The sequence below is a fragment of the Lactuca sativa genome, chromosome 3, assembly GCF_002870075.4.
Source record: "Lactuca sativa cultivar Salinas chromosome 3, Lsat_Salinas_v11, whole genome shotgun sequence".
In the NCBI taxonomy this organism is placed as follows: domain Eukaryota; kingdom Viridiplantae; phylum Streptophyta; class Magnoliopsida; order Asterales; family Asteraceae; genus Lactuca; species Lactuca sativa.
In genome coordinates, this window is record NC_056625.2 from 61,833,638 (window position 1) to 61,844,317 (window position 10,680).

At 38.2% G+C, this 10,680-nt stretch overlaps 1 protein-coding gene across 1 annotated transcript; it reads left to right on the forward strand.

The window, feature by feature from the left end:
- Positions 1–988: 988 nt before the first annotated feature.
- LOC111879728 (auxin-responsive protein SAUR23) lies at positions 989–1,635 on the forward strand. The gene has a single exon (XM_023876169.3). The coding sequence runs from the start codon at positions 1,107–1,109 to the stop codon at positions 1,392–1,394; it is 288 nt and encodes a 95-aa protein (XP_023731937.1). The 5' UTR covers positions 989–1,106; the 3' UTR covers positions 1,395–1,635.
- The last annotated feature ends 9,045 nt before the right edge of the window (positions 1,636–10,680 follow it).

The window sequence follows — 10,680 nt, forward strand, 5'->3', positions numbered from 1 at the left end:
TGGACTTTTTTCATTAGTAAAAAATCCATCATTAGTACGAGTAAAAATTTGGCTACCACTGCCGCATTTCTCAACGTATATACATGACTCCTTGAACAAAAACACAATGTTATATTTCGGAATCTGTTTTCATCCTTATTTCTGAAATCTTTCAACATATGAGTTCTGGTGGTTGTACACCCTCGCATGGTTTTGCGACTTGTAGCCCATTACGTCTATAATAGTAAGAGATAGATGCAAGAATAAAGCACTGACAATGGTCCCACTCAACGGGATGGGCAGTTGCTAAATTTCAAAAAAAATTAATAGCAATATACAATTGGCATTTTTAGAAATACTATGGCTTCTAAATGGTTGTAAGAATAGAACAATGGGCTATATGCCTATTGCCTATATTTATTCTCACCACAATCAGGCCACTTATGTTATTATATGTACCTTTCAAACAGATTGCATATAAGGGGCATCTTGCAACCCTCGAAACATTGGCCAACTTGAAAATAATGTGTATTTTAACACATCAATAAGTGTTTCATGGAAATGATTGGTCCTGACACGATTCGTTAGATTAATTAACCTGATTTATATAAGGGTGACTTAATTTGTTCTTTGTCAAATGTATGATCGTGGATTTTGACACATGAACTAAAATTAACTTCCGTAATTTCGTTGGTCAACTAAAATATAACAACACTTGCATTCTTTTCAATCAAAAATGACATTTGGTTCATTACTTGACTACTTGTGGTAATTTGAAGGTGAATGACTCATTATTATTGCCCATTATAAAAAAATAGGGTCTTCCTCATTTCTGATCTTGATCTTGTTTAAACAAGTAGACCATTATTTTATGACGGAGTGGAGAGTATGATAGAAAAATATATATAAACGTAGTAAAGCCATGTGAGCCCACACATGACTTAGGCCCCGTCTAGCATCATCCATTATCAGATTTCCATTTAGATAGCTGGCTAGTTGATTGTACTAGACACTATAAATTAAAAGCTTCGTACTCGAAGCTCCATCAAAGCCAACCTCCAAATCTAGCTCCTGAATTCCACAAACTAGTTCTTCGTTTCCTAAAAAATAACTATCTTTTGTTATACATGGGCGTTTCCCGAATGCATTGGATGGTTGCTAATCTGAAACAGATGATGAAAATGCACAAGAAAAACCAACGAGATGTTCCCAAAGGACACTTGGCTGTGTATGTTGGTGAAACCCAAAAGAAGCGGTTTGTTGTGCCTTTGTCTTACTTGGACCAACCCTTGTTCCAAGATTTGTTACGTAGGTCAGAAGAAGAATATGGATTCTACCATCCAATGGGAGGACTTACAATTCCCTGCCATGAAGAAACATTTGTCTACCTTTCTGCTCAACTGCATGTTTTGTAGTTTGAAAACAATAGTTTTCACCCTAGCTAGAAAAGTGTTCGGACCACCACGATTTTGTATTGTATGTCGTTATCTCAATGAGAATATGTATAATATATAGCATTATATATTCATTTATTCTAGACTTTGTACAAAGGTGTTTATTAATTTCCATCTGGTAAATGTATAAGAATAGGTATTTTTCTTCTCATTTGCAAAGACATGGTTCTTAATGAAGTTTTCAGCTGTTGTTACATTTCAATAGATGGTCATCGGTTCATGATTAATCTTAGCATGTATAGTTCTATTATTTATAGTTGAGGGAGTGGTTATACCAATTACGTAGGGCTAGGGTACATAGAAACAATTTTATTTACTATATTCATGCACGCTTAATTCACTAAAGGGGTGTACAAGGAGTAAATAAAAATTGATAAAGCATATGTGTACACATAAAAACCACTTCACTTACTAAAAATTACACTATTTTTATATTCATTTTAACTCCAACCACACACTAAAAAATTACACTAAAACATATTTTTAATATTATAAAATATAAAACAATAATTATAAAAACTAAAAAGCAATTAAAATAACCAGGAAAAAAGTGATTTGATGTTATAAATAGTAGACTTTATATATATATATATATATATATATATATATATATATATATATATATATATATATATATATATATATATATATATATATATATATATATATATATCTTCCTGCAAAAATAAAGACCATTTTTAATGGTTGATTGGAGCATTTTTAATCTCTATAACACAAAATTAGAGGTCTATTGGAGATGTTGTATATCAGCATATGAAGTAAATAAAAATTATTGAAGAACTCTTTTATATATATATATATATATATATATATATATATATATATATATATATATATATATATATATATATATATATATATATATATATATATATATATAAAGAATATGTGTACACATAAATGACACTTTATGGGAAAAGACCACTAATATCGAGACAACTATTACTCAAAAATATGGAAACCTAGTTAAACCACCAAAATGTGTTTAATGCATATCGAGACACGTTTAACTATAGGTTTGGAATGATATTGTATTGATTAGAATAATATCTTCATTATATTGTAATATGAATTAAAGTAAATTGTTAAAATAAATAATTCAATTAATTAAAAAGAAAATGAGTTGCTAACTGTGACCATAAAACTTAAATGGCATGTAGTGTATTTGAAAATCATTAAGTGATTTGTTTAGTAATATTATAAAACTAAACAATAGCAGTCTTTGTCATAAAGCACATTCGGGCATCATGATCATTCTCTTGGCGTTTGTGTGGGTGATTTGGAATCATGGAGATGAGATTGTTTTCAAGAACATGGCATAAGAGTTGTAAAGATTTAGCTAGTGAGATCAATTTATTAATGGCGTTTTAATCCAAATCAAATATAGAGCTAGAAATGGCGGCACCCTTAAGTACTGGTCCAGCTAGTTGGTCTAATGGGTGTGATAGCTCAAAATAGGAATCTACAAATATCTTGTAACACTAGTGTGTTGTTGTTGTTGTTAACGTGAGATTAATCTATTTGGTAAAAGTGGAACAGTTTTAGATTGGATGAGCTGAGTTCAAACTCGGACATAAGCAAATTAGGGAATTTTGTGAATTTAGCTTAGACTGGATGGAGCATATATAGGGCCAAGGGGGCTGTGGCCCCCCTATATTTTTTATATATAGTCCATAAGTATTGAAAATGTTATATATTATGCCCAAAACTATAAAATTTGACTTTGGTCCCCCCTGTTCTTCAATTTTTATACGTATTCTATTTTCGGCCCCCCAGATCATAACTTCAAGCTCCGTCACTGTAATCCCATTGGGATTATATGGGCGAGCCGTTCACCTGTTCGAAATTAAAAGAAAATAAAAACAAAATTAACTTTGGTGAACTAGGCCGGAGACACAACCCCAATCAACCAATGCTTCGTCTCTTTTTATCATTAACTAAACCTATGTGTCAATCACATACTAGTATAGGTAAAATAGTTTTTGTAATTAAATTTTAATTTTGTTAATAATTGTATTTTATTTTGAGTGAAAAATTAAATGAAATATTTCAAAATACATGATTAATTTTTTTTTACAAAATTATACCAATATTGATATAATATTATTTATATTTTTTTAATATAAATTTTGATTGGATTAGTGATAAGTTTATAAAACTCTTTGATCGATTAGATCTTATAACAGGTAAATCAAGAAAGCAAAAAACTGTAAGATAAAACACAAGAATGAATCTGAATGTGTCGAATGATTCAATAGATTCAATCCTCAGCAGAGCTCGATTAAGAACTTCCGCTGTAGAGGATTTTAGGGTTACAAAAGATAAGAACAATGAACGCAATTCAGTTCTCTATCAAAACTTACGTTCTAGGATGCATGCAAGAATCTATAAATATAAAACCCTACAAAACAACTCACGGATGGACAGACCCATACCGGAGACTAAATGGACTAACTATCGAGCCCAAGACGCAACACCTTCTGGACCTAAAAATCTCCCCCTTTGCGTCAATTGGAGCGAGACTATCACTTCTTCTTGCTGGGTCCAGCTGCAGGAACCTTCTTAGTGGTTTCAAACAGACGAGGGATGAGAGCGAGGATTGTCTGTCTGAAGTGAATGTACCACTGAATCATATCGTCGAAGTACTTCTTGTCGTCTGCTGAGTTCTGCGTACAACGATGAATAATACCCAAAACATGTTGCAGGCATGCAGTGGTGTAGAGATGTTTGTCTGCCAAAGCAAACAGGCATTTTTGGCCTTCGTTCCTTGTAAACCTGACAGAATTTCTTTTCGAGTCAATCTTTCCCATCCGCATCATGTTCAGATCACTGGCTGAGCCAACACGAGAAATAGTGGGCTTTTTCTTGAAAATGCTAGCGATCTCCTGATCCATCTTGGCAACTTCCATGATGTAGCATACAAGCATCCTCTTGAAATGATCAATTATCGGACCATACTTTGCTTCATTTGTGAGGAGGATGTTGTGCAAAATTATCCAATCATGTGGATTCAAATTGGGAAGATCGGCAAGCGATATGGCATGTTCGGTCTTTACAGAACCCCTGAGCACCTTGAACCGAATGTTCGTGAAGTTCCCTTCTCGAAACGGCTTGAGGACCCGAACGTTGACAATCTTCTGAGCGCTCCAAGTTTGATACTGTGGTTGGGCAGCCCTCAGATAGAATTCGACAAGATCCCTATCAACCTTTGGATGAGGATGAGGGATATCAGTAACGTTATCGAAGGCGTGGAAGATGAAGGCCTTTCGGGTCAGTGGCATGTCAAACTGTGAATCGACAGAGTTGATGCGATCCAGTGAAATCACCGGTTCGAGCCACAAAATGCTTGGAGTTTCAATCGCTTGCTTCAAAAGCTTCTCAAGAGTCCATGGAGGAAAAAGGGTTTTCCTACTCTCAAGAAGGTCATGAGCCTCTTTCATTTTTCTTTCAATTGCCTCAGCCTCTCTGGCAACCCGAGCACTCATATCAGCATCCTTATCACGACCTTGCTTCTTTAAGAGATCTGCAATCGTCTCTTTATCATCGTCACTATCTTCAGCAATTTGCTTCCCTTTGTCTTTGACACCCGAACCTGAGGCTTGACTTGTTGAAGGAGGTTCGGTTGTTTTTGTTGCTGTAGAAGTGGGAGCCGGTTGAGATACATCCTCTCCCCTTGTGTCGGAATGGACACGAAATCAAGAAGCCCTTCAATTTTGCTCAGGAGAGAAAGGGCAGGAGCAAGTTTTTCCGCGAGATCCCGCCTCACTGAGTAATTCAGTATTGGATCATGTGCTTCAAGGATGTTGGAAAGGGCGGCGTGGACATCCAAAACACATGATGAAATCACCTATCGTTCAGATCGAAGAGACTCAATCTCCTTTTGAGAATTGGAGAGTTGAAGATTCTTGACCTTGAGAGTAGTGGTCTTTCGAGCAAGAGTGTCCATGAGAGAGTTCTCGGCAGCTAGATATTCATGTAGCTTAGATAGGCGCTCCTCAATAGTCGCCATAAATGATGAATGGTCATCACTGAGAGTCTGACGGAGACTGGCTAACGATTGCAGTTCAGAGGCAACCGAGGTAGCAATCTGGTTGACAAGAGAGTCAAGTCGCTCGGCGTTGGAATTAGCAATGCCCTGTAAAGACTGCAAAATAGAAGAAGCGTCAACAAATAGTTTTTCGACTTTTTCGGTCGCAGCAGCACAAGCCTTGGTAGAGGCGTCAATAGCGGCATTGGCTGAGCTGATGGAGGCTTCATGAGCCTTAGTGAAAGCATCAATAATCCCCTAGATAGCAGCCTCGAAGATGGTAGACTGTGAGGAAGAAGAGGAGGAAGCAATGAAAGAATCAATCTTCTCGTGAAGCTCCTTGAGATGCTTCTTGGTGACGGGAGCGTCATCATCATCATCACTTTGCACCTGATACGGACTGTAATAGACCGAATCAAATGTCATGTTCACCCTACCAAGAAATGGTTCTTCATTCTCTGCGGACTGAGCAGGAGATGAGGGTGGAGGCTGGGTTGTGGAGGTAGGTTCGGGTGCTGATGTATGTTCGATAGTGGGAGGGGGTTCGAGTGCTTTAGTAGGAGCCCCCGTATCAGATACGTTGGTTCTTACTTCAACGGTTGTTGTGGTAGCTTTAGTAAAAATGGTAGGGGATACTAGGATAGAAGTGGGTGGTATTTGAGTGGTGGAGGTGATGGGGGGAATGGAAATAGAAATGGATATTGGTGGAGAAGAGACAGGTGAACTAGAAACATGTACCTCTGGGGTAGGCGATCGTGGAGGAGTGTTACCACGGAGGGACTCTTCAGAGTTAGAACTTTCTTCCTCAGATTCGCTTGAGGAGGAAGCAAGTATCAGCTTTCGCCTAGGTTGGGTTTTCCTCTTCTTCAGGGGAGGAGATGGAGCCGCCTTGGTAGGTTTGTGTTTCTTTGGAGAAGGGCCTTTCGCTCCTGGCAACCTTCTTGTCTTTCCCCTTTTCATTTTTCTTTCCTCTTGGAGCGGGCCTATCAGCATCGTGGATAGATTTGATCATATCAGGAGTGAGCTCTCTAGGACCAGAGCGACGAAACTCCTTGTAGGTCTTGATGATGCGGCTGTCGCTTGGTACGTCTCCAAACATTGACTCAGGGATTGAGCCAAAAAACTAAAACTTAGATGAATCAGAGACAATGATCTTCGTAGTATGGAAAGTACCTATCGTAGAGAGTGGAGAACCAGCAACAGTTGGAACGTGATACATGTCCATGGCCCATTTTGTCATCAACATCCAGAAGCGAGCATAGGAGATCTCTGAATGGCGAGATGTAGATGCAAGGCTCTGAATCAGCTGATGCCATAACACCGACCCATAGTCAAGGTTGATGCCGTGGTATACCCCATAAAGAATCGTTATGAAAAGACGACTCGCTCCATCTGACCTGGCACTGCGTTCCGATAATCCCTTGAATAATACTGTGAAGAACCCGTTCCACTGAGGAGGCAAGCACGATTTCTTGAACTTGTGGACTGTCATCAGAACCTCAGTGTATCCCATGTTATAAAACATGGAAAATAACTGACCCACTGGAATGGATTCAGGGTTAACCCTATATGAATCGGGTTCAAACCCTAAAAGCGAACAAAATCGCTGCTTGGAGATGGATGCCTTGTGATCAAGAATGTCGAAGAAAATTCTATCGACAGACTTATCATAATGAGCTGTGGCGAAGATTTGCGATAAACACTCCATTGGAACAGCTTCAACTTTGGTGAGAGTGGGAGCAAGCGGCGAATATTTGAGACATTCGATGATCGGGAACATAAAGGCATCGTAAACGTGTGGAGTGAGATCGCTGATCAGACCCTGTTGAGGACGAATCGGCAGAATGTGGGAAGTGGCATGAACAGAAGATGAGTCCGCCATTGAAGTGAAGAAGTTGGGAGAGATGATGAACAGGAGAATGATCAAAGCTTTTTTTGCTCTCTGAATTTTGGGTGCAGTAAAGAGGTAAATATTGGTCGAAGTTACCTTTTCTACTATGGTGAGAGGAGAGAGAAAAATCTTTTCCCAAATCTTCAAGGAAAAACCGAAGAGTTTCCTTAGGTGATTGATGCATGATAGTTGGGAGGCCCGATGATTACGTAGGAGAGAGAAGAACTGTCCCGATTCACACTCCTTCCCATCAGGCGCCGCTTTTAAAAAAACGGTTCCACTTCGCACGCCTGTCCTTCAAGCGCCGTTTGAAAATCAAAGCGATTGGACTCCCGGCTGAGTCAGCATCTTATCCCTTTAGAGTGAGCGTCATCTTAAAGCAAAATGACCACGTGTAACATTGTGAGCCACAACTCTTTTATAACATCAAAAATGGCTTGTAAGGAATGAAACCAGATTTTTGGAAAATCAAAAAGATTTTCATGCTTAGGGTGTAAAAGAAAAAGAAATAAAGCAACACATATGTGAGAATTTGTGATGTCAGTAAAGACACGAAACAATGGATCCCGGGAACGAATCTCTTCCTTCAAAGTCAAGAGAGACCTCAAAGTGTTTGTTTGGTTTCCCGTTGAATTACGATCAGACACTTATTGAGAAGTGTTGAAAGGCATCTTTTAATCAGGTTAATTTGGGTGGCTTTTGCTTCAGTTCAGAATTCCTGATCTTGAAATAAGACAAAAATCGACTGAAATACTTGTGAGACCAATGTAGTCTGTTGAACAAGTAGGTTTGAAAAGAATTTAAGTGGTAGTGTCAAATACTTTATTTGAAATCTCAAGAAAAATGAAAAACTGGATTCCAAGGGAAGAAATGTTATGGGATTTAACAATTTCATAGGAATCACAAAAAAATTCAGAGATTTCAAGGTACAGCCTCAAGGGTGAATTCGTCAATTCTTTAGTTAAAACTAGCGCAAATTTAATTGTTCACCGTCAATGCATAGTAGGTATTGAATTGTGGGTTTGACTTAGCACGTAGTGGCACGAAGCTAAGATCATGAACACAGAGATTGTGTAACCATAAACCTCAGTGGTAATTTCTGAGAGTCTCAAGGGTTACGTGTATGAGATCGAAATATGATGGAGAAAAATATTTAGATGGTGTAAAGAGACCAAAGTACCTCTACCGTTAAAATAAGGACCAAGCAGAAAACTCTTATCTCATATGAGAAGAGAGTAAGGTAGCTCATGATTAGAATAAACATAAAAGCCTAATTGGGAAGACAAGGTTTGTATATACCAAGTCAGTAAGGCTATTATTCAGAATCAGGTGAGGCTTTGGACACATACAACAACATGCTTCTAGGGACACTTAACTAATAAAGGAATTTCCCCATAAATATCCACACAAAAAAAATAATAAAAAAATATTTTTGGAGTTTTTTGATTTTTAAAAATAAAAACAATAAAAAGATTTTGGAGTTTTTGTTTTAAAGAAAAAAAATAAAAATAATAAAAAGATTTTGGAGTTTTCGTTTTAAAGAAAGAAAAATTAAAAAAAAGCACACACAAAAAAAAATTTGGAACCGAACCCGAGCGTTCGGTCTATTTCGGTTGCAAAAAAAATGAATTTGAAAAAGAAAAGGACTTTGAAAATAAGAGAGATGAAATTGAGAAAAGGATACAAAAGGTTTACAACCAAAGAAGCTACCTTTGAGTGATAAGCAAAGATAAGAGAATAGGACCGAACCCGAGCGCTCGGTTCATTTCGGCACACACGTGAACCGAACCCGAACGTTCGGTTCATTTCGCTTCCAAATTTTAGTTTTGAGAGGTAGTTTTTGGTACTGACTCCGATTCCATCATACCTAGCCCTTGTAGAATTTTATTGAAACTTGCTTCAGGAAGAGGTTTGGTGAAGATATCGGCCAGTTGATCAGTGGTTCGAACGAAGTGAATTTCGACGTTTCCATCTTCCACATGATCCTTTATAAAGTGATACCTCAGTGCTATATGCTTGGTCTTGGAGTGTTGCACTGGGTTATGACAGATCCTAATTGCACTTTCTGAATCGCAATATAGTGAGATCTTTTTCATATTGAGTCCATAATCACAGAGCTGGCTTTGGATCCAAATCACTTGAGATGTACCGGAGGCAGCTGCAATGTACTCTGCTTCGGCTGTAGACAGAGTAACACATGTCTGTTTCTTTGATTGCCAGCTCACCAACTTCCCGTCTAGGAATTGGCAGCCTCCAGTGGTGCTTTTCCTGTCTAAACCACATCCTCCAAGGTTTGCATCTGAGTAGGCTTGAACAAAGAAACCTGAGTTTGATGGATACCATAGACCGAGGGAGGTGGTTCATTTCAGATACCGGAGTATGTTTTTCACTGCTAGCATATGTGGTTCACGAGGATTCTCCTGAAACCTAGCTTAATAACACACATAAAACATTATATCGGGCCTGCTAGCTGTGAGATACATCAAGGAACCAATCATCTGGCGATATAACGTTTTATCGACTGCCGGTTTTTCCAAGGATGGTGTGAGCTTGGTGCCGAACGCCATTGGAACTTTGACCTTTGAGTCTCCCATCATGCCGAATTTAGCAAGAAGAGTCTTGGTGTATGCTTCCTGGTTGATAAAGATGCCTTCGGGTCCCTGTCTAATATTTAAACCAAGGAAAAAGTTAATCGGACCCATTGAGCTCATTTCAAATTTAGTCTCCATCAGCTTTTTGAATTCAGCTGTTAAGCTAGGATTCGTTGAGCCAAAGATGATATCATCGACATATATTTGAACCATCATAAGGTGGTTACCTTCCTTCTTTCGAAAGAAGGTTGGGTCAACCGAACCTTGTTTGAATTTAGACATCTTTAAGAACTTAGTTAGCGTTTCATACCATGCTCTAGGCGCTTGTTTCAGACCGTAAACTGCCTTGTCCAGAATATAACAGTGATTTGGATGCTTTTCATTCATAAAACCAGGAGGTTGCTCCACGTAGACCGTTTCTTCAAGTTCTCCATTTAGAAAGGCGCATTTTACATCCATTTGGTAGACCTCGAAGTTCTTGTGTGCAGCATAGGCAAGAAATATTCGAACAGATTCCAGCCTTGCTACTGGATCAAAAGTTTCTTCGTAATCAATTCCTTCTTCCTGGCAGTATCCTTTCACCACGAGACGAGCTTTATTTCGAATTACATTACCTTCCTTGTCCATTTTGTTTCTGAATACCCATTTGAGACCAACGACTGAGGCATCTTTAGGTGTTGGAGTAAGGCGCCATACCTTGTTTCTTTCAAACTCATT